This window comes from Mobula birostris, chromosome 24, assembly GCF_030028105.1.
Source record: "Mobula birostris isolate sMobBir1 chromosome 24, sMobBir1.hap1, whole genome shotgun sequence".
Classification (NCBI taxonomy): Eukaryota; Metazoa; Chordata; class Chondrichthyes; order Myliobatiformes; family Myliobatidae; genus Mobula; species Mobula birostris.
Window position 1 is genome coordinate 50,168,103 of NC_092393.1, and position 27,946 is coordinate 50,196,048.

At 36.4% G+C, this 27,946-nt stretch overlaps 1 protein-coding gene across 1 annotated transcript in view; it reads left to right on the forward strand.

Annotated features, from left to right (window-relative positions):
* Positions 1 to 27,946, forward strand: part of LOC140187260 (dynein axonemal heavy chain 17-like) — a 193,767-nt gene that overhangs the window by 126,415 nt on the left and 39,406 nt on the right. The window contains exons 35-42 of the mRNA XM_072242393.1: positions 4,895 to 5,177; positions 5,960 to 6,133; positions 9,845 to 10,052; positions 13,325 to 13,490; positions 14,644 to 14,746; positions 24,232 to 24,393; positions 25,006 to 25,170; positions 27,173 to 27,364. Coding sequence (XP_072098494.1) covers positions 4,895 to 5,177; positions 5,960 to 6,133; positions 9,845 to 10,052; positions 13,325 to 13,490; positions 14,644 to 14,746; positions 24,232 to 24,393; positions 25,006 to 25,170; positions 27,173 to 27,364 — 1,453 coding nt within the window. The remainder of the gene's footprint in view (positions 1 to 4,894; positions 5,178 to 5,959; positions 6,134 to 9,844; positions 10,053 to 13,324; positions 13,491 to 14,643; positions 14,747 to 24,231; positions 24,394 to 25,005; positions 25,171 to 27,172; positions 27,365 to 27,946) is intronic.

Here is a 27,946-nt window from a genome sequence, read left to right on the forward strand (position 1 = left end):
TAATCGACATTGACTATAGTCTCCTTTAGTAAGAGGTAAAATTTCACTTTTATCCCAATTTATTTTGTAACCTGATACCTTCCCATATTCATCCAATCCAGAAGATAATTTATGTAATGAATGTTGTGGGTTTGTTAAATAGATCAAAACATCATCGGCAAAAAGATTAATTTTATATTCCTCCTGATTAACTCTAAAACCCATAATATCTGGATCAATTCTGATTAGTTCTGCTGATGGCTCTATCGCCAGTACAAATAAAGCAGGTGATAATGGACGACCTTGTCTAGTTGACCTTTTTAACTGGAATGGTGTTGAAATTTGAGAATTTGTCACTACTTTAGCTTTAGGGTTAGAATTTAAAGTTTTAATCCAATTTATAAAAGATGTTCCTAACCCATATTTTTCTAATACTTTAAATAAAAAATCCCATTCTAATCTATCAAATGCTTTTTCTGCATCCAAAGCTACTACTATACTCTTCTCATTCCTTTTTTGTGCCAAATGAATTATACTGAGTAGCTGGGTTACGTTATCTGCCAATTGTCTATTTTTAATAATCCTGTTTGATCCATATGTATTAATTTTGGTAAATATTTAGATAATCTATTCGATAAATTTTTTGCTATTATTTTATAATCCGTATTCAATAAAGAAATAGGCTTGTATGATGTTGGTTTCATAGGGTCTCTGTCTTTTTTTGGCAATACTATTACAATCGCTGTTGAAAAAGATTCTGGAAGTTTATGTATTTTTTCTGCTTGACGTATTAGTTCCATAAAAAGAGGAAATAATAAATCTTTTAAATTTTTTATAAAATTCAGGTGGAAAACCATCTTCTCCTGGAGATTTATTACTTTGGAGTGATCCTAAAGCTTCTTCAACTTCTTTTAATGTAAAAGGCATATCTAATCCCTTCTGTTCTTCCAAATTCAATTTTGGAAGAGAAATTTGTGATAAAAACCTTTCTATCTCATTAACATCATTTTGGGATTCTGATTGATATAATTCAGAATAGAAATTTTTAAAAGTTTCATTTATTTCAAGAGGTTTATAAGATATTTTATTTGCCCTTGTTCTAATTGCATTTATTGTTTTGGAAGCTTGTTCTGTTTTCAACTGCCAGGCAAGAATTTTATGTGCTCTCTCACCTAACTCATAATACCTTTGTTTAGTTCTTATAATTGCTTTTTCCGTTCTATATGTCTGAAGCGTATTATATTGTAACTTCTTATTGACAAGTTGTCTTCGTTTTTCTTCCGACATATATCTTTGAGATTCTTTTTCTATTTTTGTAATCTCTTTTTCCAATTGATCTAGTTCTGCCATATATTCTTTCTTAATTTTAGACGTATAACTTATTATCTGGCCCCTAAGGTATGCTTTCATCGCATCCCATAACATAAATTTATCATCCACTGAATGAAAATTTGTATCCAAAAAAAATTGAATCTGCTTTTTCATAAAATCACAGAAATCTTGATGTTTTAATGTTGAATTAAATCTCCATCTATAAGCCACTTCTTCCTTATCAGCCATTATTATTGTCATTAATAAAGGGGAATGATCTGATAATATTCTTGCTTTATATTCCATATTTTTCACTCTATGTTGAATATGCATTGATAATAGAAACAAATCTATCCTTGAAAAAGTTTTATGTCTATGGGAATAGAACGAATAGCCTCTTTCTTTAGGATTGATTCTTCTCCATATATCAATCAAATTTAAATCCTTCATCAATGATAAAGTTAAATTTACTACCTTCGATTTTATAACAGCCTTGGTTGATCTATCTAAGACTGGGTCTAAGCAAAAATTAAAGTCTCCTCCAATTAATATTTTTTCATGTGCATCCGCCAAATTCAGAAAAGCTTCTTGTATGAATTTTGCATCATTTTCGTTTGGTGCATAAATATTCATAAAAGTCCATAATTCAGAAAAAAGTTGACAATGTATAATCATATATCTCCCCGCAGAATCAGTTATTACATTTTGTATTCTAATTGGTAACGTTTTATTGATCAAAATTGCTACTCCCCTCGCTTTTGAATTAAATGAAGCCGCAACAACACTACCCACCCAATCTCTCTTTAGTTTCTGGTGTTCTGTTTCTGTTAGGTGCGTTTCCTGTAAAAAAGCTAAATCTATCTTCATTTTTTTAATATGTGTTAAGATTCTTTTTCTTTTCACTGGTCCATTAAGCCCACTAACATTAAAACTCAAAAAATTAAATAAATTAGTCATTATTCTTAACAAAGTTACTCCAATCTAAAACATTACTTATCTTCTCAACTCTCATAGTTCCTTGGGGAATCTCTTTAAACTTCACCATGTTGTTATGTGTTTCCCTCCCAACCTTCCAGGCAAAAAGAAAAGAAAAGATAGAAAGAATACAAAAAAAGAAAAAAACAAAATACCCCCCCACTAATGTTGTGAATGAAAAGATACACAACACTACCCCCCTCCATTTTACGGGTCGTGGCAAAAGCCACGCTTGCACACATGATTAGCGTAGCAATAGATCAGTGCTTCTTCCAGCTCCCCCGCAACAAAAAAATATTATATATATATATATAGGCAAAATTAATGTTACTATTCCCAACTAATATTCCTCCAGTTTTAACCTTTCTTACCCCCCTCGTATAATTAATGATATATTTATACATTCAACCAGCTTCAAAAATCCAACAAGTCCATTCTTTAACCCAATCTTCATCTTCAATCTATCTCGCTCCCCTGGATTTGTTCTTGTATCTGGTGAATATTCAGAGAATCTCGCACAAACTGCTCTGCTTTCTGGTAGTCATCAAAAAATCTTTTTTCTCCACCAGGCAAAAAAATCTTCAAGGTTGCAGGATAACGCAGTATAAATTGATAACCATGATCCCATAGGGTTTTTTTCACTGGATTAAATTTCTTCCTTCTCTTCAAAAGTTCATAACTTATATCAGGGTAGAAAAAAACTTTGTTCCCTTTAATTATCAATGGCCCTTTTCTATCCTTGGCAGCTCGAGCAGCTGCCTGTAGAATCCTTTCCTTGTTTTGAAATCTTAAGAATTTTATTAAAATCGATCGTGGATATTGGTCATCTTTTGGTTTTGGTCTTAGAGCTCTATGTGCCCGCTCAATTTCAATTGGTCGAACCTCCTCTTCCATTTGCAAAACATCCGGGATCCATTTTTGAAAAAATTCTATTGGTTTTTCTCCCTCCGTACCTTCTTTAAGACCAACAATTTTAATATTATTACGTCTACTGAAATTTTCCAATATGTCCACTTTCTCCAAGAGTCGATTTCTTTCCGAGTTCCAGACAAGCAGATCATTTTCTGTTTTTTCCACTCTATCATTCATATGCCCCATTGCTCTTTCCATCTTTTGAAGCTTCTTATCCATTTTGTCCTGTCTTTCCATAACTTTATTATAGCACATCTTCGTATCTCTAAGCTCTTCTCTTACTTTTCTTAGTTCAGCCGTTAATTGCAATATAGCCTCTCTGATGTCTCTATCATCTCCTTTACTTCCAATCGCTTCCAATTCTTCCTCCTTTTCTTCATCTGTGTTCTCTGCAGAATCCAATTCTGACTCTGAGTCATTTTCAATTGCAGTGGCGGTCGGTTCTTGTAGTTTGCGTTGTGTCGATTTGCGCATGCGCTCTTCTTTGCACATGCGCATTTCCGGTGTCTTCTTCGAAGAACCCATTACCACCGCCATTGCTCCCTGTTCTACCGAAGGAGATCCAACCTGAGTCCGAGGCTTCATCGTTGCAGTAGGCCCTTTTTTCTTCCCCTCTCGTGGCTGCTTCACAACAGCAGACTTCTTTTGTTGCGGTTTAGGAGGCATATCGTAAAGTAGTCTTACAAAGTTTATAAATAGTTTTCAGAAAATATTTATTAACTTTGTTTTGTTTAAACGGTACTTTACTGATTTGTTGCGGGAGAGCTGGATTTACACGTCTCAATCCCACGTCATCACGTGACGCCCCCCCCCCCCCCCCAGGTGGATAGATTCTTGATTAGTCAGGACATGAAGGGATACAAGAAAAAGATGGGAGATTGGGGCTGAGAAGGAAAATGGACGAGCCATGATGAAATGGCAGAGCAGACTCGACGGGCCAAATGGCCTAATTCTGCTCCCATAATCTTATGGTCTTATGTCTAGACAAATACTTAAATTGCCTAGGTATTAAAAGCTAGAAGCCAAGTGCAAGGAAATAGGATTAATATAGATGGGTGCTTGCAGGTCAGATGGATCTAGTGAGCGGAATAGTTTGTTTCCATGCTGCGTGACTTTTTGACTCCATGATTCCAAATTCAGACTTATGGATTATACCAAGATAGCTAACTCAGAGCTTTAACTTCAAAGCTTTTTTGAGATTATGTGTTATACCTTCTACAGACGTTATCAATGGTATTTCCACTATTATGCTGCAACCTGGTTTAAGATCACAAATCACTTACTCTCACAAGTCCCCTCTTCAGCCATTAGTTACTGTGAGTGCACATTTCACAGGTAGTCAGATTGTCTGAATGTACTATACATTAAAGAATTGACTGTTCAGGTTGAATCCTCCTCTGACTACAGCCCCAATTCTCCTCACTTGGGCCTGTTAGTAGTTGCTGTGAAAATATTTGGCCTTGATAAATTTGTGGTACCTCACTTTATCAGTAAAATAATGGCCATTATAAGTTGGGAGCTGTTTCTGTACCATAAACACATTTTATCTAGTGTGCCAAAGAGAACATTTCTGGTTGGAATGTTTCTGTGTTTTTTGCTTGATCTTGCCAAATGTGCAAAAATTCATGGATGTGGTAAGATTAAACTCAAAAATTTTTAATTCGATTCCCTTTGTATTTTCATTAATAATTAAATAATTTTCTCTTTTGTGTATCAGTGTGGTAGCCAGCTGGATTGAAAGTCGTGAGGTACAGTCGGAAAAGGCAAATCTTCTAATATTGTTCGATAAATATTTTCCGATCTGTCTTGAAAAGTTGCGAACAGGATTTAAGAAGATTACTCCACTTCCAGAGATCACCATGGTGCAGACAGTTCTTCACCTGATGGAGTGCCTTTTGACCCCAGCCACTGTACCTGCTGATTCTCCCAAGGAACTCTATGAACTATATTTTGTGTTTGCTTGTGTTTGGGGTTTTGGAGGTACAATGTTTCAAGATCAGGTAAGTCCTGGGTGCATTATAAAGTACTTTAGCTTCAATCAAATTTTGTCATTTGTTATTATCGCCTGATCTGATTCTTCGCATGTTCTGTTCTTGTTAAAATAATGCAATTGATTGCAATCAAATATTATTACAAGCTGACAGGGCTGGATCATCCTTGACTGCATCCTTAAGCTGTAATTACCTTTCATAGGATCCCTGTGGCTGTAGACCATGGGAAGTGCAATCTGAGACCTTGCCTATGATCCTTCAAGATAGTCTTCTTACAGATCTTGATAATCTGATTTCTAAATCAGAGAAAGATTATAACATTGTGACTATCTAAGTTGTGTTTATTCTCCCTTTTGTAAAATATAATGTGAATAACAAATTTAATGTACTACATTGAAAGAAATGGGGATTAATAACTTTTCAGCTGTAAAATATGATTGGAATACTGAATGGTGAAAAGGAGAAGGTAAAAGATGGGGCATTATATTTCCTGCAATTTCAGGGAAGATGTTCTTCAGTTACAGGTATTGGTGGAGATGGAGGAGTGAACAAGAAAATTCCGCAAGCAGTGGTCCTCCAGAATTCTGAATGATATCTCTTATTTCCATTTATTACATATGTGATTTTTAAATTGCTTGAGAAGATGATAGATTTTCCTGGTCAATCAAGTTTCTAAGAATTGAATAGATATGTTAAACAGTATGTTCATTGAAAGATGTTAAGTTATGCAATATTTTGAATGCGTATATGAATAAAATATTTTCACCATATTTATATATTATTCTTTACAGCTTGTGGATTATCGTGTTGAATTCAGCAAATGGTGGGTGAATGAATTTAAAGCTGTCAAGTTTCCATCTCAAGGGACTGTATTTGATTATTATATTGATTCAGAAACAAAGAGGTTCATATCTTGGTCAGAAAAAGTGCCTGCATTTGAATTGGATTCTGATTCTCCACTTCAGGTACTTAATTCAAAAAAATATATTTTATTTTAAAACTTTTAATATCTTCCTCATGTTTTTGCTTTGGCTTTCATGCAAATACCAATTATGACATAGTACTGGGTCTTATAGACCATGAAGATTCATGTCTTTTTCATTCCTCTGCATTAGCCCAAAGAGTAATGGTGATAGCATTTGTTTTCTGAATCAGTAGAAGTATTTGAGGCTAGCTATTTGTCCACAGAAGCAAACTCCAGCACAGTCTCTAGCCCTCTAAGAATGAGAATCAAGTGTTGAAAATTTCCATATGGAAATGGATATGATAAAATTGCATTCATGTGGTTTGTTTAATATACAAAAATATATCAAGAGTATTTGCAAAGCAATAAGGGAACAAAAATGGAAAATGCCAGAAACATGCAGCAGTGAGACACCTGTCTGTTGAGAGAGGAATTGTAAATATTTCAAGTCATTGGATCGATTTTCATTAGAGCTGAGACAAAAGCAGAACTTTGCAAAGAAACTAAGATGAGGTCAAAAGGATGATTTTTGAGCAGATATATAAATTTAATTGGGTAAATGGCAAATAAGGCAGGGATGGAATTACAAATAGTAGGTGAAAATAGCAGAAAGTTGTGCTGCTAGATTGAGTAAGTGGGAAAAATTCACTGGTAATGAAGTTTGAATAACAAATATGTGAAGTTGATTGTGTAGCTGAATGTGATTTGAAATATGACAATATTTTGGACAGTCGTTTCCTTGTCATGAGATTGAAATAGTGTCAGTCTTTATTAAAACTGCAGAGATTGAAATCAATGGCATTAGTGATGGAGAGAGAGCGAGATCTTCCAGTTATATGTGGATCTTGGACAGTGCCCAATGAGAGTTATATTTGGATGTACTTTATTTAATCAAAGTTATCATATGACTCACTGAGAACCTTTATGATGGGACAAGAAATACATTATTTAAAAAAAATACAACATCATAACACAACCTAGGTAAGAGGTAAGGCTTTGTGAGATTGTGTGGCACAGATCACAACAAATACATACACCCACTTTTCTAAATACAGGAGGACTCCCTCAGAGCATTTCAGGTACACCATTCCTTTCAGCTGCACATTAGTTATGGGCAAATTGTTGAAAAATAATTCTGAACATGGCAAAATCAGAATTTAGATGGGTCTGGATAATCAAGAATCAAATAATCAAGGAGACACAAGAGATTACAGATGCTGGAATCTGGAGTAATAGTAATAGTGTGCTGCAGGACCTCTGTGTCATGCAGCATCTGTGGAAGGAAAGTAAGTGTCAAAGTTTTGGGACAAAACGCTGCATCAGTACTCAGATACTAATCAAGATGTGATTTTGTTAAGGGTTTTGAGAAAATTTAATTTCATGCAGTTTCCATGTATTTCATCAAGGCATTTCTTAAACTCCTAAATGAGAAAAGAACTGGAACGTAAAACTTTGATCTACAAGGAAAAGAGGCAAGTTGGAATAAAAAGTTAAAACTTACACTTGCTGGAAACATGAAATAAAATTGGAGAATGATGGAATGACAGGTCAAGTAGCAGAGAGGAAAAGGTTGACATTTCATATTGATGGTCTTTCATTAGAAAGTTGCTAAGGAAAAGAGGGCAAGGAATAATTATTAATGGGTATTTTAGTGAATGCAGTTCAATCCAACAGGATTCATCATGTTCCATTGCATCTTGTGATGTATACCTATTAATGGCAGAGTTATATGTCATGGCCATAATTTCAAAATTGGCAGTGTGCTTGATAACAAGAAAGCTTTAGGTTGCAGAAATATGTCACTGGACTGTTTTGTTAGGTGCAGAAGTTGCAAATCAAATTCAGTGCAGAGATTTGTGAGGCGATGTGTTTGGAGATAGCAAATAAGACAAGGAATTCATGATAAATGTTAGAGGAGTGGTGGCATCTTGAAGTGTTTACATATCTCACAAAGTAGAAGGAGGTTTATGTTACTTTATTTTTATTGGTGAGACATAGAATATAATCACAGTGAAGTGATTCTAGAACTATATAATTGACTGGGCCACAGTTGTCGTATTTGGTAAAATTCTGGTTACCCCACCTGTCAAAGATGTAAAAGGAATGAAAGAAGATATAATTATGTTTTCAAAATAGTGTAAGGTCTAGATAATGTGAACGGAATAGAACTATTTTCCTTGACAGGCATATCTGTTATTAGAAAGATAAGTAAGGACTTGACAGTTGAGTGAACATAACTGACTCTCCTTTCCAGGGTAGGGAATTCCATAGGTTCCCCTGAGGAAGGTGTTTCTTTCTTATTTCTAAAATACCTTATTCTGCAACAATGCCCCAATCCTGGATCTAACTGCATCTAGCCTGTCAAACCTTCAAGAATTTACATCTTCTCACATTCTTTTGAACTCTATGGAGTATCATACTTTAGCTCGCAGCATGTGGCAAACCTGCTGGCACTGAACTCAGTCAGTTGAATCTTAGTTGTGCTTCTTCTATATCATTTCTTGGTTAAGGAGACTGAAACTGTATGTAATACTTAAGGTGCATTCCCACCTATGTCCTAAATGATTGCAGTAAGACTTCCCTGCTCTTGTGTTTAAAAGCTAAAGTTAAATGCTTAAAGGCTAACATATAATTTGCCTTTTTAGTCACTTGATGTGCCTGTATTTTGGCCTGCATAGGTTTTTCTATAAGCACAACTAGATCTCTTTCAATATCAATACAATCTCTCGCTAATTAACAAATAATCTATTTTTCTGGTATGTACTCTAGAATAACTTACACACACTTTTCCATATAATAACCTATCTGCCATGCTTTCTCATTCAAATTTCCTTAAAAATCCTTTATATTTTTTCTTTATATTAATAATTTGACTGATCATTTAATTATCAGCAAATTGTGAAATGTGACATTTGGTGCACTCGACCAAATTGATAGAGTTTATGTATGAAAGGTGGGATCAAAAGTACCAGTCCTATATATATATATATACTCAATAATCAATACTCTCAATAATCAACCTTTTATGTGGCACTTTAATGATTATTTTTTACCATGCTTCCATTGCAGAGCTCAGCTCAATTCCATCCATCAAAACCTTGTTTGTTGCTCTTGTTAGTTTCTGGTTCACAGATAAATGATATCACTCAATCCCTACCTTATTTTAGTATCATATCTTGCTACTTCATGACCCAACTGGTCAAATGTTTTCCCACTTAGTCAATCCTTTCCATAATCCATGACAATTCATAAGCAGATTTGCAAACATGTACTGTATATATGAATGTTTTTGCCTTGGATTTTTTTTGCTACATATTTAAAATGTAGCTTTTTTAAGAACTTCTATGAAAAACATGGAGCTTTGTGTGTGAAGCAAAATTAAGGACAATGCATAACCACAGAGCTTTTTGCATAAAAAAAATCACAGCTTTATTAAATAAGTTCAGATGTTAACAAACTTAATCACTAGGGACACCAAAGTTTGCAACAAGTGTCAAATAATGTAACACAATAGCTGGAGTTCTCTAATGTAATCTAACATCTTTCTATTCTGAATATGGTCACCATTGTTCTATAAGACCTTATGTGAATGAATGTTTGTTTACAAATGTTAGTAAAAGTTGCCTTCCATATATAAGTATATTAAAAATTTAGCTGCATCAAATGCAGGCTTATAAAATTTATTTCTTTTTTTCAACTTTGTATCATGCAGGCTGCTCTTGTACATACAGCAGAGACAATTCGCTTACGTTACTTCATCGATCTAATGATCGAGATGGGTCGGCCAGTAATGTTAGCAGGAAATGCAGGAACAGGAAAATCTGTACTCATGGGAGCAAAGCTAAATGCTCTTAATATTGAGGAATATGTGATTCAGGCTGTTCCTTTTAATTTCTACACAAATTCTGCAATGTTACAAGGTATTGAAATGATCATAAGTTAATAGATTTTTCTCTCAATGTTGCATTTGGTCAAGGCATGAGAAAAGGCCTCTGACAGAAGTGGCAATAATCTTTGTTGTACACAATGTGTTAGAAATTTACATTCTGCAGAAAAGAAAGAAATGTGATTTTGTTTTATTTCAGAGGCAAGAGGTTGCAAAGTGTTGATATTCAGAGGAAGCTGAGTTAATGAAAGTTAACAAATAATGAACAAGGCAAACAGTATGTTGGTCTTTATTGCATGAGGTCTTAAGGAAAGGAATTTAAATGCCTTTATCCATCTATAGAGGGCTCTGGTGAGACAATTCTAGAATATTATATACAGTTTAACTGAAAAAAGATATTTCTGCAACAGAAGTAGTGCATCAAAAGGTTCATCAATTAATTCCTGGAATATTGGTTTCTCATATGAGGCGAAATAAATCAGACTGGGACTGTACCTTCTTGAGTTTAAAAAAAGGTGATCCCTTTGGAACACATAAAATTCTTCTGGAGTGGAGAAAAAAAAGAATTGTAGATGTAGCAAACCTGGAATAAAATAGGAAATACAAAAAGCAGTCAGCAAGTTAGGCAACATCTGTGGAAAGAAAAACAGTTAACACCTCAGGTTCTGATGAAGGACCTTTGACCTGAATTGATGTTATCCATGGCTGAAGCATCCAGAACCAAGAATCCCGGTCGAGATGAAAGGGATCAGTCATTCAGGATAGAGTTGAGAAGAAATCTCTTCACCCAGACAGAAGTGAACATTTGGAATTGGAGGCAGTGCCACTAAATTCGGGACGCATATTGATAGATATTTTTGTATTAAGACAATCAAGAGAAGTGGTGCTAGTTCAGGGAAGCAATCTGAGGTTAAGTTTAGCTATGGCCTTATTGAATAGCAAAACGGGCACAAAGGTTCAAAATGGCCCACTTCTGTTTCCACTTCTGATGTTTTGTGATTATGGAAAAGCTGCTGATGTGAAGCAACACCTCAGCAAAAAATGCTACAGTTTAATGGTGGGAGATATAATGATGCTTAAGACACTGGAGAGGTTTAAATGGGAAGTATATATTCAGGTAAACTAGGCATGCAAAACTGCAGGAAGATGGTATGAAGGCCAAGGGGTATCCTGATGCAGCCATAAAGGTATTTCAAAATGCAATCTCTTATACTAAGATAGTTGAAAGTTGCCACTTTAACCTGGTCACTGGGCGTAATGACTGGTGGTATAACACGGCAATGTCCGAATTTTCTCTCGGGCCAAGATGCATTCAAGAGCAAATATATTGATTTCTCCAAGAGTGTCATGGATTAGACTTTTGGTTAGTGGAGAATTTAGGGAAATAGGCCCAGTATATGAAGAGTGGAAATCTTAGAGACTAGAAAGACATAGGCCTAGTGATGGAGACAAGAACTCTGAGAAAGCAAAAAGACATAAGCCTGGTCACAGTATATTCCTATCTATCATTCCTCCAGCATGTTTGCTCCTTCCTCTTTTTCCCAGAATAAGATTACTGGATAAATCTCCAGAAAGAAAACCTACAACCTGATATTTCTGAAAAGATTTAACCTACATTGGTATTAAAGTTTCAAATCTGCTAAGCTCTAAATCACACAAGGTCCTATAAGAAATATATTTCTAAAAGATCTATATAATTTTGCTTATAAGCATCTGAGGATCCCTTTAAATAACATTTTAAAATGCTGCAAAAATGTCCTTATCTTTGTACTTTAAAATTAATTTCTCAGAAAGAGATGAACCTCTTCTATGTATCAATTGATCTAAGAGGAAATTAATAGATCCTTTAATTTTTGAAAGGCTAGAGTCTAATTCTAGCAAGAATCACATGAATAAACATCATTATACATAAACCATATATAAAATAAATTGCTCAGAAGAAATCTTGAATATCTAGGAGGAGTCAGCATGGCTTTGTGCTTGAAAGTCATGCTTGACGAATCTGTTAGAATTTTTTTTGAAGTAACCAAAAAGGTAGATGAGGGTAGGATAACGTATGTTATCTATTTGGACTTTAGTAAGCCATTGTAAACTAGCTTGGAAGGTTATGATGATGATGAAGGCACGTAGTCCTCTTTTATTATCATTCAGTAATGTATGCATTAAGAAATGATACATTATTTCCTCCGGTGTGATATCACAAAACACAGGACAAACCAAGACTGATCCCATAGAATCCAAGGAAAGCTAGTCAGTTGGATTGAATATTTCCCAGAGGTAGGAAGCAGAGAATGGTGGTTGAAGGGTGTTTTTAGAATGGAGGCCATTGATTTTAGTGGTTTGCCATGGCAGTCTTTGTTGGGATCCTTGATATTTATTATTTATATAAATAATTTGGATTCAAAAACACAAAGCTTGATCAGCAAGCTTTCAGATGATACAACATTAGGAGGTGTTGTTGATAGTGAAGAAGGTTAGTGTAGATTACAGGGAAATTTTGATCAGTTAAGAAGTAGGCTGAAGAGTGGGAATGGATCTCAATACAAACAAGTCTGAGATAATGCATTTTGGAAAGTCAAACCAGCCTTGTATTTATACTATGAATGATATGGCACTGGAGAATATAATATAACAGAGGGAGCAAGGAGTAGAAGTGTGGAAGCGGCACCATAGGTAGACAGGATAGTGAAAAAGACATTTTGCATGCTAGGCTTCATCAGTCAGGGCACTGAGTATAGGCACTTGGATATTATTTTGCAGTAGTATAAGCATTTGGTTAAGCTACAACTGGAGAACTATGTATGTACTGTTTTCATCACCCTGTTATAAGGAAGATGTGGTTAAACTGATTAACTAATGCAGAAAAGAAGACCTGAGTTATCGGGAGGGGTTGGCCAGACTAGTTCTTTATTCCTTGAAACATTGCGAGAGGTATAGACAAGGTCGGTAATACAGACTTTTTCCCAGGGCTTGAGGAATCCAAAACAGGGGCATAGATATACGGAGAAAGGGAAAAGATTTAAAAGGGAATTGAGAGGCAACTTTTTCATGCAGAGAGTTGTAAGTATATTTAATAAGCTGCCAGAGGAAGTAGTTGAGGCAGGTATGATACTATCATTTAAGAAGCAGTTGGGTAGGTGCATAGAGAGGTAGAGTTCAGAGGAATATGAGCCAAACATGGGAAATTAGGATTACCTTTGTTGGCATGGACTGGTTGTATCTGTGTCATACTGCTCTGTGATTCTATCATAGTATTTAATATTGCTAGATAAATAAACTGAAGAGTTAAGTCTAAGTTTCCTTTAGCTATTCTTGAGAAGCAATTGGAAAAGAAAACAGGAAGAAACTATGGCCCCACTGGAACTAAGAAATTAATATATTTTATTGATGACATGAACATGCCTGAAGTGGATAAGTATGGAACTGTAGCACCTCACACATTAATCAGACAGCACTTGGATCATGGACATTGGTGAGTAATCTGTTTAGATACTTTTAAGCTTCAGAATGTGATATTCAAGTCATTTTACCATAATAGGTAAAAGTCTTGTGCAAGAAGCCACCATTATTAAATGTCTCGTGAATGTAGCTTTCTGCTCTATCACTTGTTATGTCACTTATTTTGAGTCTGTTTTTTACGGTAGTTTAAAATTTAGAGATTCTATTTTCCATGTGAAAGGAAACTTTAACTTCCTTTATATTTGACAAACTTTTCAAACAAGTCAGTCTTTGTATGCTTAAAGCTGCTGAGCTTCCCAGGATGTGATGTTGAGGCTCTATAAGGTGCTGGTGAGACCTCACTTGGAGTACTGTGGGCAGTTTTGGTCTCCTTATTTAAGAAAGGATGTGCTGACGTTGGAGAGGGTACAGAGAAGATTCACTAGAATGATTCCGGGAATGAGAGGGTTAACATATGAGGAACGTTTGTCCGCTCTTGGACTGTATTCCTTGGAGTTTAGAAGAATGAGGGGAGACCTCATAGAAACATTTCGAATGTTAAAAGGCATGGACAGAGTGGATGTGGCAAAGTTGTTTCCCATGATGGGGGAGTCTAGTACGAGAGGGCATGACTTCAGGATTGAAGGGCGCCCTTTCAGAACAGAAATGCGAAAAAATTTTTTTAGTCAGAGGGTGGTGAATCTATGGAATTTGTTGCCACGGGCAGCAGTGGAGGCCAAGTCATTGGGTGTATTTAAGGCAGAGATTGATAGGTATCTGAGTAGCCAGGGCATCAAAGGTTATGGTGAGAAGGCGGGGCAGTGGGACTAAGTAGGATAAAATGGATCAGCTCATGATAAAATGGCGGAGCAGACTTGATGGGCCGAATGGCCTACTTCTGCTCCTTTGTCTTATGGTCTTAATAACTGCTTTGATTTGGAAGAAAACCTGTAGGCGCTAATAAAGTTGACTAAACCTCCTGTGGAAGCCTATTTCTTGTGTGTTCCCATCCAAAAGTTAAAGGCCCCTCTTTTTATCAATTTATCCTTCTGTAAATTACACCATTCATATCAGTACATATAATTATGAATATAATGAGCTTTTGCAAAACAACTTGTTTAATGTTTTAATGTACATTTGCATATAATATTATTTTCTCCTTAAGTAATATGTAAATTTCTCATCAGGTATGATAAGATCAAGTTGACATTGAAAGATATTCATAATTGCCAGTATGTTGCCTGTATGAATCCCACAGCAGGTAGCTTTACAATTGATTCGCGGCTTCAGGTAATTCAAATGGTTTGCTTCAAATATGATGTATTTTGCAATTTGACGCTGGTTCACATTTCCTCCTATATTTTCTCCATATGTAATTAGAATAAATCAGAGAAAATATAGTAATAAATTATCAGAGATATAATAAGCATCAGAGCTTTCTGTACAAAATCTTACAGTGTGAATTAATGATTCACAATTGGAGACCATAATATAAATAACATCAGATATGCTGATGACATCGTACTAATAGCTGACTCAGAAACAAAACTTCAAGAACTACTCACTATAGTGGAGCAGAAAGTAATCGCAGAGGCCTCTCAATCAACACCAAGAAGACAGAAAGCATGGTCATCTTCAGAAAGACAAACATCCCACAATGTGTGATCAAGATCGGAAATATAAACATCAAACAAGTCAACAAATTCAAATATCTTGGCAGCCTAATAACAAGTAATGGCAGGTGCGACACAGATATCAAATATAGAATAGCAATGGCGAAAGAAGCTTTCCAAAAAGATGAAGACCTTATTAACAGACAGAAAGATGAGCACGTACACTAAAAACAGAATACTGCAGTGCTACATTTATTCTATCCTGACTTATGGAAGTGAATGCTGGACCATTCCTCCAGCAATGGAAAAGAGACTAGAAGCAGCTGAATTATGGTTCTACAGGAGAATGTTAAAAATATCATAGACCACACACACATCAAATGCAGAAGTTCTCAGAAGAACCCAAGCAGTTTGACCACTCATACCAACAATAAAGGAAAGACAACTCAGATTCCAAGGACACATCATGCGGAAAGATGAACTAGAAAAACTCATGCTCTCTGGAAAGATTGAGGGGAGTAAACCTAGAGGAAGACCTCGGCTTACGTACATCAAAAGCATGGCCAGGTGGCTACACATCGAGGAAATGGAAGTCATCCAGAAAACGAAGGATAGATCTATATGGAAAACCATGGTCACCAAAGTCTGCATCGGATATGGTACCTAGACAGACAGACAGTGAATTAATGATCTCCCAACTTTACCTCATCCCTGTAACAGAAACAAAAAAAAGCCAAAATGTTGAATCAGGGATTCAACTTGCATCCAACAATGTATCAGACATGTATCAGCCAAATTTATTTTTGGATGGTAAATGATCAGGCAAGGTAAAATAACTCTTGTCTATTGAGTTGATGTAGCGTTTGGATTATCTGATACTAAACAATGGAAAATTATCCTGAGTATTTCTTTGGAATTTCTCCTCTGCAAAACATCTGTTACACAACTTTATAGATTTAAATTTCTATCATTCTTCAAAGTCAAAGTGAAAATATTCAGTTGCATTGTTATGTAATAAATGAAATTTGATAGGAGAACATTTGAGGAAAAAGTAATTAGGACAAATGAAAAAATACTGAGTGAAAAAATCACAACACAACAGTAAACAAATAATCAACAGGAGTAAAGAACAGAACAGGCCATATGATCCTTTAATTCCCATCAGTACTTATTTTCCCAAGATAATCCTGTTTAATGAACCTTACAAAAATTAAATTAGGTGTGATTATAACATTGGTTACAACTATAAATGGACATGTTTATTTTCCATTTAAATTTTATGGCTTTCATCTGCTCAAATCACTTTTGAAGGTATTCTTTTCTGCTATCCTAGTACATGTTTTTGTATTTTACCAATGTTACCAGCACATGGAATTCATCAGAAATTCATGAGTTAAGCAAAAAGTGAAGAGGTGTTTTTGCATCTTTTCATATTATCACAGCACCTTTATTAAGGAAAAAACTGCTTTAATGTACAAAATATTTTGAAATGCAACATTGAATAGGTTTCAGTTGAAACACATAACATAAAAATGAGGACCAAAAGTGGGCTGCCTCATCATTGAATTCACTCTGCTACTTAATAAAATCATGGCTTATCTGGTCTTAAACTGAACTATGCATTCTTGTCCACCTACTATAACATTTCACCACCTTGTTTGCTTTAATTAATTACCCATGCCTTAAAATATTCAAAGTTTGTGCTTCTACTAACCTTTTGAGGAAGAGCTTCAGGGGCATGTAACCCTCAGAGGTGGAAAAATCTCATCTTTGTCTTAATTGGGCTGCCCTGCATTTTTAAAGAATAAACCCAGTTGCAGAGTTTCCCACAAGATCTTCTCCATATCTACTGTATCTTAGGAACCCTTATGTTAAGATCAATTTCCCATTACTCTTCCAAACTCTAGTGGAAATAAATACTATCTTTTATCTTTTGATAGATTGCCCATTTCACATATCTTTTAAATCTTTTTTGCAGTTCTTTGCTAAATAGTTCTTGCTTGAGGGGTCTTCAAGTTAAATATGAGAATATTTCCCCTTTGGCTCTCAGTTATGCTATCAATCTCAGCAATTACGTTATCAATTCATAGTTGCTTACAAATTGCCACTGTTTTCAGTTAGATGCATTTTAATTTGCCGGTGGTTCTATTTGTATGTATAGTCAATCTTCATCTACTATGAAAGCAATTTTGCCATTTCAAGATTTCACTGTCTGAAATTATTTATTATGTCACAGATAATTATGTTTTTTTCATATATCTTATTACTTTAGCGCCATTTCTGTGTTTTCGCTGTGAGTTTCCCAGGACAAGATGCACTTCATTCCATATACAGTACTATCCTCTATCAACACTTAGTGAATCGAAATTTTCCATCACCTGTGATAAAGTCCCATTCACAGCTGGTCACCGCAGCCCTTGGTAAATGCACAGAGATACAAAAAAAACTCTGGGTTTTTTTTCTATTAATCAAATCTATATTTGTTTATTAATTACCGAAGTTCTGAGTCTTCTGTTTTGTTTTTGCATCCTGTCTGCAGAAGTCGTCTTTTAAAGCGTGCATTTATTCTGCTTAATGTGTATTTATTGGACTGGATATGTATTTAACACTGGAGGTGGGAGCTCAAAGGTAGACTTCTCTATTAGAGAACAGGACCTATAGGTGGATTATGCTGTGCTGTTTTGGCATCCTTACCAAAGCCAGAATATACTTCCTCTAGATATGGTACACTTTTAGATGCACAAAGTTTATTCCTGGTATAAGAAGGTTTATATATGAGGAGACATTGCATTGCGGATGCATAAGGTCCTGAAAGGGATTGACAGGAGGATGTTGAGATAAAACTTAAATATTGTGATGGGCATTTTCCACAGAGATGAGAAGAAAGCTCTTAGTTGCACAATTGTAAATCTTTTGCACTCTCAGCCCAGAAGGCTGTAGATGCTTAGTTGTTGAATATATTCAAGAGATCAAGATATTTGTCAATACTAATGAAATCAAGGGTTTTTGGATGAACAGGAAACTGGATTTGGGATATGGAATTAGTCAAGATCTTCTATTTCTTATGTTTCTCCAATGCTGAAGGAGGAGAGGGAGACAGATGCTTCTGACTTGTATCCATAATGAAGAAGCAATGTATGCAAAGACTAATTTTCAAAGAAAATAAGCACTGAATAATGTTGACTGCTGCACATAGAGAGATAGTCTCTGAGCCTTCTTGAACCTCTGCAGTACTTGAGGTGTCAATATTGCCACAATGCACTGAGGGAATTGTACAACCTTGCCCTTCGGAAAGGTGGAACAAGATCTATCCTTTTCCCCTGGGGCTAAAAGCAAACTGCTGGAGGAACTCAGTAGATCAAACAGCATCTGTGGAGATAAAGGGATCGTTGACATTTTGAGTTAAGACCCTGCATCAGGACTTTGAGCTTAAAGAAGGAATGACTTAAGATGGCTGAATTTCTAGGAATAGTTCACAAGATGCAGGATAGCCATGTCCTACAAAGAAGTTGTTCTCAAATGTCAGGGGTAGATAACCATGGCTGATAAGGGAAGTTAAGGACTACATAAAAGCCAGGGAAAGGGCACATAAGGTAGCAAAAGTGAGTGCAAATGTGGATGATTGGAAAGCTTTTAAAATCCAACAAGGGGCAACTAAAACAGCTATAAGAAGAGAAAAGACGAAATATGAGGCAGACTAGCCAATAATATAAAGCAGGATACCAAATGTTTTTTCAATTATGTAAAGAGTAAAAGGGAGGTGAGAGTGATATTGGACCACTGGAAAATGATGCTGGTGAGGTAGTAATGGGGGACAAAGAAATGGCAGAGGAAATTAATAAGTATTTTGCTTTAATCTTTACTGTGGAAGATATGAACTGTATGCCAGAGGTCCATGAGTGTCATGGAGCAGGGATGAGTGCCATTACTATTACAAAGGAAGAAGTGTTAGGCAAACTGAAAGGTTTCAAGGTGGATAAGTCACCTGAACCAGATGGACTACATCCCAGAGTCCTGAGAGAGGTTACTGAAGAGATAGTGGATGCATTGGTCATGATCTTTCAAGAAACACTTGATTATGGCATGGTCCCTGAGGACTGGAAACTTGCAAATGTCACTCCACTCTTTAAGAAGGAAGAAAGGCAAAAGAAAGGAAATTATAGGCTAGTTAGCCTGACCTCAGTGGTTGGGAAAGTGTTGGAGTCTATCATTAAGGATGAGGTTTTGGGGTACTTGGAGACTAATGATAAAATAAGTCAAAATCAGCAAGGGAAATTTTGCCTGACAAATCTGTTAGAGTTCTTCGAGGAAGTAAAAAGCAGGGTGGACAAAGGAGGGTCAGTGAATGTCATTTACTTGGATTTTCAGAAGGCATTTGATAAGGTGCCACACACGAGGCTGCTTAACAAGATAAAATCCTTTGACATTACAGGAAAGATACTGGCGTAGATGGAGGAATGGCTGACAGGCAGGAGGCAGCGAGTGGGAATAAAGGGATCTTTTCTGGCTGGCTGCTAGTGACTAGTCGTGTTCCTCAGGGGTCAGTATTGGGATCACTACTTTTCACATTGTTAATGATTTAGATACTGGAATTGGTGGCTTTGTGGCAATGTTTGCAGATGATACGAAAATAGATGGAGGGATAGGTAGTGCTGAGGAAGCAATGCGATTGCAGCAGGACTTAGACAAATTGGAAGAATGGACAAAAAGTGGCAGATGGAATATAGTGTTGGGAAATGTATGATCATGTACTTTGGTACAAGGAACAATAATGCAGACTATTTTCTGAATGGGGAGAAGTGCAGAGACGTAAGAGTCCTTGTGCAAAACTCCCAGCAGGTTAATTTACAGGTTGAGTCTGTGGTAAAGAAGGCAAGTACAATATGGACAGAGTGGATGTGGCAAAGTTGTTTCCCATGATGGGGGAGTCTAGTACGGGAGGGCATGACTTCAGAATTGAAGGGCGCCCTTTCAGAACAGAAATGCGAAGAAATTTTTTTAGTCAGAGGGGTGGTGAATCTCTGGAATTTGTTGCCATGGGCAGCAGTGGAGGCCAAGTCATCGGGTGTATTTAAGGCAGAGATTGATAGGTATCTGAGTAGCCAGGGCATCAAAGGTTATGGTGAGAAGGTGGGGCAGTGGGACTAAATAGGATAAAATGGATCAGTTCATGATGAAATGGCGGAGCAGACTCGATGGGCCGAATGGCCTACTTCTGCTCCTTTGTCTTATGGTCTTATGGTCTAATATTAGCGTTTAAGGAGATAGTGCTGAGGCTTTATAAGACACTAGTGAGGCCGCACTTGGAGTATTGTCAACAGTTTTGAGACTCATATCTCAAAAAGGATGTGTTGCCATTGAAAAGAGTTCAGAGGAGGTTCATGAGGATGATTCTGGGAATGAAGGAATTAACATATGAGGAGCATTTGGCAGCTTTGGGCCTGTACTTACTGGAATTCAGAAGAATGCGGGGGGATCTAATTGAAATGTAATGTTGAAAGGACTAGATAGGGTGGTTGTGGAGAGGGTGTTTCCTCTGGGCATATCCAGAACTAGAAGGCAGCCTCAAAATTGAGGGGCGACCTTTTAGAACAAAGGCAAGGAGGAATTTTTTTTTAGCCAGAGAGTAGTGAATCTGTGGAATGCTGTGCTACAGACTGCAGTGGAGGCCAAGTCCGTGGGTATATTTAAGGCTGAAGTTGATAGTTTCCTGATTGGTCAGGGCATCAATGGTTATGGAGAGAAGGCAGGTGTATGGAGTTGAGTGGGATCCGGAATCAGCCATGATGGAATGGCAGAGCAGACTTGATGGGCTGAATGGCCTAATTCTGCTTCCATGTCTTATGGTCTTGTGGAATAAGTAGCCAGTATAAAGAAGTAAGAGGGGGGTGTCAGAGAGAAACTGGCAAGCAATAGGTGAGGAGGGTTTGGTGGGCAGATAGAGGAAGGTGGGGAAGGGAAGGGGGAGGTAATCACAGGTTGTGAGTGCATGAGTAGAGACAACAAAGAGCTGCAGCTTCAGGATCCTAAAATGTAAGGAAGATAGTAAGTAGAATTAGATAATGGAGGGATGATTGGCGGATGGGAACCACTAGGGGACCCTATGAGTTGAGTGTGGTAGTCAGATGGAACCAGGTACAGTTGGTGAGGAGAAACTGGAAAGTAGTGGGCTGTATAGGATGATGGCTTTAGAAGGAAGGCCTTGCTGGATCAAATGTGAGAAAGGAACATGAGGTGTGAATTACCTAAAATTAGGGAATTCAATATTCAAGCCATTGGTTGTAGTCTACTTAGGTGGAATAGGAAGTGCTCTTCCTATAGTTTGTGTTTGGCTTCGCCATGGCATTGATGAAGGTTGACAACAAACAGGTCAGTGTGGGAATGAACAAGGGAGCTGCAATAGTTGTAACCAGGAGCTCAAGATAGCAACATGGAAAAAACAATTTTCCCCCACCTCACCTAATTTATAATCATTCCACATTAATTCTGAAGAAACCTATCTTACTACTTTTCTCTAAAGTTTATTTCTCTGTGGCTGCTGCTTGCCACTGTTTTGGACTTCATCCTATTATTCTATTGGATTAATAATATTGACACAATTGTCAAATCAATGCTTTTTTAATGTTTTTAAGAGTGACATTATGGCATTTAAGGCTTTTTAAAACTTCATGTTTTTATTGACAGCTTTGCACCAGAAAATAGCATCATTTTACCTGCCAACTGCCATAAAATTTCATTATATCTTTAATTTGAGAGACCTTTCTAATATCTTCCAGGTACAGTATTACATTTCTCTGAATATATTGTCACATGCAGCTGATATTACTTTTGCAATTCTTTTTATTACTATTTTTACTTTGTGCATATTTACATTGCATTTGTAATTATATACAAAATGATCAACTGTCTAGGGTCATCTGCTTTGTTTTTTCAAAGTCTACCATGGAGCAAAGTAAAAATACTTGTATTAAAAACTCCTTGATGTACCCAAGAGTCTATATGCACATTATTCAAAGTACCTGTATAGTCTAATCAATGTTTGGAAAGTTGAAACCTTACATCCTAGCTTGCAATCTATGGAGATAGGTTGAACTGATTAGGGCTTTTCTGTTTGGAGTGAAGGAGGATGAAAGGTGAGAGGTGAATTAGCAGGATGTATAAGATGATAGGAGGCATACATTGAGTGGATAGCCAGGGTGCAAATGGCTAACATAGCACGGGGAGGGGAGCATGATTGGAGGAAAGTATAGGGGGGAATGTCAGAAGTAGGATTTTACACACTGAGTGGTGGGTGTGTGGAATGTCTGCAAGAGATAATGTTAGAGGCAGATACATTAGGGACATTTAAGAAACTCTTAGATAAGTTCTTGCATGATTTTTAAAAAATGGGGGCTATGTTAGAGGGTTAGATTGATTTAGAGTAGGTTAAAAGGTTGGCACAACATCGAGGCATTGATCGTGTGGATAGTCAGAGGCTTTTTTCCAGGGCTGAAATGGCTAACACAAGAGGACACAGTTTTAAGGTGCTTGGAAGTAGGTACAGAGGAGATGTCAGGGGTAAGTTTTTTTACGCAGAGAGTGATGAGTGCGTGAAATGAGCTGCCAGTGACGGTGGTGGAGGCGGATACGATAGGGTCTTTTAAGAGACTCCTGGATAGGTACATGGAGCTTAGAAAAATAGAGGGCTATGGGTAAAGTGAGGAAATTTCTAAAGTAAGTACATGTTCGGCACACCATTGCGGGCTGAAGGACCTGTATTGTGCTGTAGGTTTTCTATGTTTCTATGTTTCAACATAGGCCAAAGGACCTGTTCTGTTCTCTGTTCAGTAAAAAGAAACAAGCCATATGTTTTTTTTTGGCTATTGTCCTTAATTCCAGTATTCCAGTGGGGGTATCTGCTGCTGGTTTCGAAACAGTTCCTGCAATCCAGTTACATTGTGGGTACCTGGATAGCTTATATCAAAGTTTTTAAAATTCTATTTATCACATAGCCTATATTGAGTGTGCAGGTTTTCTTGGGCAAATTTGACCCCATGTTTCCAAAGTAAGGAAGGATTCCTGACAGTAGCTGGATTTTCAGAGGATAAAGATTACTCACTTCAACAGCAGGACTACATAAGATATTTTAAATTTTTTGCAAGCAGATTAAGTTCCCAGCTAATCTGCTGAAAAATCTAAGGAGGTTGCACCCATCGCCATACTCCACAAGTAGTCTGCTCAGTTGGCATAGCATCTGTATTCAGCAATGTAGGACTTCAAATTTTTAGTTTCATGATCCTAAAGAAATTCTGCATTCCCTTGCAAATCCCTTGACTCTGTACCATAATAATTTAAGAATTTTAATTTTAGTGTTCTTTCATGCATTGTGTGCCTTTTACTCCCTTTGGATTTCAACATGTTTCTTCTTATCTTCATAAACATTAATTAATTTACAAGAAGGGGATGAGCAGACTATTTTCTAAGGAATCTGAAATCTTTCAATGTGTGCAGCAGGATGTTGGAGACCTTTTAGCAGTCTGTTGTAGTGAGTACAGTCTTTGTAGCTTTGTGTTGGGGGAGCAGCATCGGTGCTGGTGATGCAAAAAGACTAAGTAAACTCATCAGAGAGGCTGGATCCATCCTTAGCTACAACCTGGACTCTTGAGTCAGTGGTGGAGAGGTGGTAACTAAACAGTTATCCATTATGGACAATCAGGCACATCCTCTCCATAACCCACTGAATAAGCAGCAGAGCACCTTTTCAAACAGGCTCATTCAGCTTGTCGGTCACAAGGGTTGTTACAGAAAATCTTTCCTACCAACTGCAATAAGCATATACAACAGTTCATTTCTGTGCGATAGGAGAACAAACATCACAGTACAATAGTACAATTATTTCCTACATTATTATTGCATAGTATTGCACATTATTGCACATTGATAAATTATTAGTTAATATAATTATTTATTACTATTGTTATTTATTATTGCTAAGTGTGTTTTTAAATGTTGCTGCAGTTACAAAATAATTTCCTATTTGGATCAATAAAGTTATTATTATTATTATTATTATTAACACTGCTAAACTCTGCATGCATATTTTCTCAGAGTAATTTCAATGATAATTAATAGATCTGTCATGAATTATAACCATTTTGATAAGTATACTTTATCTTATTGCAGGGTTTTTTGTTTGCAATGCCAGAATGTGCGAAAACTAATCATGACTTAGTTCGACTTCTGTTACATGAAACTTCCCGAGTTTATGGTGATAAATTAGTTGATGAAAATGACATAGAGAACTTTCCGAGACATCAACAACACATGCTTAAGATGTGCTTTGCGGTAATTAATCATCTATACTTTTGAAATTATCATTCAAGTAAAAGGCAATAATTTCAGAAACTGCTAAAAAGAGGTTTGCCTTAACTAATTATTTCAATGTTGGATTAAAAAAGCTTCATAAATCGTAAATTGTTAAAGCTCAGAAAGGAGCCACTGGATCCACTGAATCTATGTTGGCTGCCGGCAGAGGAATCCCATCAGTCTCATTTTCATGCTGTTTCCAGGTAGCCCTTCAAGAGGTTCTTTCACGTATACCTATCTGATTTCATTCTTAAGATAGTGGTGGTTTCTGTTTCCACCAATCCTTAAAGCAGTGGATTGCAAAGTACTCTCTGAATAAATACAAATGTAAATTTCACCTCGTATTCCATTTTAAACTGAGTCCTCCACTTCTTGAACTATCCGCTAACTGGAACAGTATCCCTCTTACCTACATCATCTAAACTAAATGCTATCTTGCAATTCATAATCAGATTGAAAAATAGCTTCTATTTTCTATTTAAGTACACTTGGTAGTTTAGAAAGAAATAAACCATGATGCTGGGAACTGATAATTACCCAATTTTATGGTATTATAACTTATAATTAAACCAATATGTTTTGTATGGTTAGGATATGGATGAGTCCAGTCTTTTCCAAAAGCCCAATATTTATTGCCATTTTGCCACTGGTATTGGAGAACCTAAGTATTTGCCTGTGGATAGCTGGCCAACTCTGAATAGACTGTTAGTGGAAGCTCTGGACAGCTACAATGAAATCAATGCAGCAATGGATTTGGTGAGTAGTTTAAAAGATTACATTCAATTAATAGGAGTAGAACTATTTTTGAATGTAATACTGTTATGATCCTTTATTTTCTACTCAAATTTATGATATTAACATACGTTTGTAGATTTAGTATTCCTGAGATTTTCTGATGCTTTGATATTTATGAACAGTCAGTAAGCTGTATAAAATGGTACAGATAAAGGACACTATTACATGAACATTCTGTGTTATGATGGATTCCTCAATAATTAATTGGATAGTTAATTCTTGAACTCATTTGTCAGCATGTTTTTGAATAATGCAAAAGCATCATAATTCACAAATAGATTGTGTTATTTATTTCTTCAGGACTAAAGTGGGTTCAATGACTTGTTTTTATGCAATCTCCCACACCCCTCCTCCCCCTAACACACAAAAATACGACTCAAGCTGCCGAGTTCCTTCAGCTGTTGTCTTTTGCTGTAGACTGCAGACTCTTGTGTCTCCTGCTGCTGCATTCGGTTTTGGATTATTTTGGAATTATTGTCAAGATCGCCTGTCATTTGCCAACTCTCTTTATGAATCTAGTATTATTCTAGAAAGTGATGATTTTTTTTAGTTGCTTTTTCTGAAAAGAAAATTGGAGTCTCAAATTGAACTCCAACCAGATCCAGATCTGACACATAATAGCGTGAACCCACCTCAAGCCCAATTATTTATATTTTCCCAAACTCAACCCAACTGAAACTGACTATTGCTGTAAATATAACAATCTTAAGGATGTTGATTGTGTATTCAGAAAATCATTCTGACTGAAAAGAAGCCAAAGTGGTGTGGCACAGTCCAGCATGATCCAACCTCTCAAAAAAACTAATCGCAAATCCAACCCATGTAGTCAGCTCATATCAGGCTTGTAGTGAGTAACCAGGCTCTATTGTAATTAAATAGTGATAAACTGTAGGTGCTATAAATATTAAATAAAAACAGATGCTGTAGATACTCGGAAAATCAGTCAGCATACGTGAAAAGAAAAACACAATTTTCATTTAAGGTCAATGACCTTTTGTTAGAATGGTGTGAGAGATTGTGGATGTGAAAAGATCATCAATCCCTTCTCAACCATCTTCTTAAACCAATTTTCCATGCTTCCTCCTCCCTCCCCCTCTAAGAAAATTCTTGGGCTGCTTTGGCACTTAGATTAAAACCAGCTGATCAACAATGTCTGTTACTTCATATCATTCCACTAACCCACCAAACTATACATCCTCCTGTGATCCTGTCTGTTCTAGTTGTGCCCCCTCAGATTTTTGTAGTTCCCTTGCATTTTTACTGGTTCCTCCAAATCTGTTTTATTTATAGGGTTTACCAGCTGCTGCTGGTAGCTGAGAAAATGACATGGCCTGGATAGTGAAGATCTTGGATGATAGATATTACCTTCTCGAGGCAGTGCCTAATGTATATATTTTCAACGGAGGGGAGGGAAGTGCGTGTGCTGTACTGGGCTGAGCCTGCAGTGAATGCTAACCTGTTCTATCATAATGCAGCAATTAGGCTACAATAAAAACTATTGCATCTACTGTATTCTTGCACAGTAACAGGGTCCTGGTGTCCAAGACAACGTATTTCTTTGCCCTTCAGCAGTACACTTGTCAAAGTTTAAGTGTAAGAGCACAGTCATCGACACTGCTAACATCTACAGTTCCCTAATTTAAAGGTCCCCATTAACACTAATATAGACACCAATCAATCCCAGAGATAATCTTAGAGTTATTTGTTTCCTTTTAACTCATCTAGCAAAAAAAGTTGATTAACTTTTCCAATGAGCAGAATAGCAGGTATGCCACACAACGACTCTGTTACTCAGAATAGATATGAAAGATAATTTTGTTTGGATGAGTAATGGTTTAATGATGAAAACTTTGGTATGTTTTTTGGAATTTTTTATTGAAGCAGCCATAAGAATATTTGTGCTTTCAGTCTTCATAGATCAACACTTTTAAAACAGGTTTTGTTAAAAATCTCATCTCTACAGGTTCTGTTTGAAGATGCAATGGCCCACGTCTGTAGGATAAATCGTATTTTAGAATCCCCAAGAGGAAATGCCCTACTTGTGGGAGTTGGAGGCAGTGGAAAACAAAGCCTATCTCGGTTAGCAGCATATATCAGCACTTTGAATGTTTTCCAGATCTCACTTAGGAAAGGGTATTCAATTGGTGACCTCAAGGTACAAATTTTTTCTTAATTCTAAAAAAATACGCTTTACATTTTGATTCATTGCCCTTTCTTCACATTCTAATATATGATTGGAAAAAAATTGCTCGGATGATGATGATGAGATAGCTGCCAGTGAAATGCATGCACTTAATGTTATAGTATGTACCAACCTTTCAATTAAATACAGTACTGTGCAAAATCTTGGGCACCCTAGATTTCTTATATTAATTTCGTTTTAGATTTTTTTTGTCTTCTGCATTAGCGTGTCAGTAGAAAAGAAAATTTTAGATTTCCAAACATTCATTTTCCAAAAAGTTAAATATTACAGAGACATTTTTGTACTCCTTTAAAAAAAGTAATGTATTAAGTAATAGACCACTTTCAAATAAAAATTTGATTACTTTGTAGGTATATAGGCCAGTGCATAATTAAACAAAAATAAAAAACTGGTGCTAATGATCAATGACATAATGAGTTCACTGAACTGATTAACTGAAACAGAAACATGTATAGAAGGGGTCAAATTGGGCGAAGGACAATCAAGCTAATAGGTGAGGGTGTGGCAGAAATGACAAATCATTACTTCTTATAC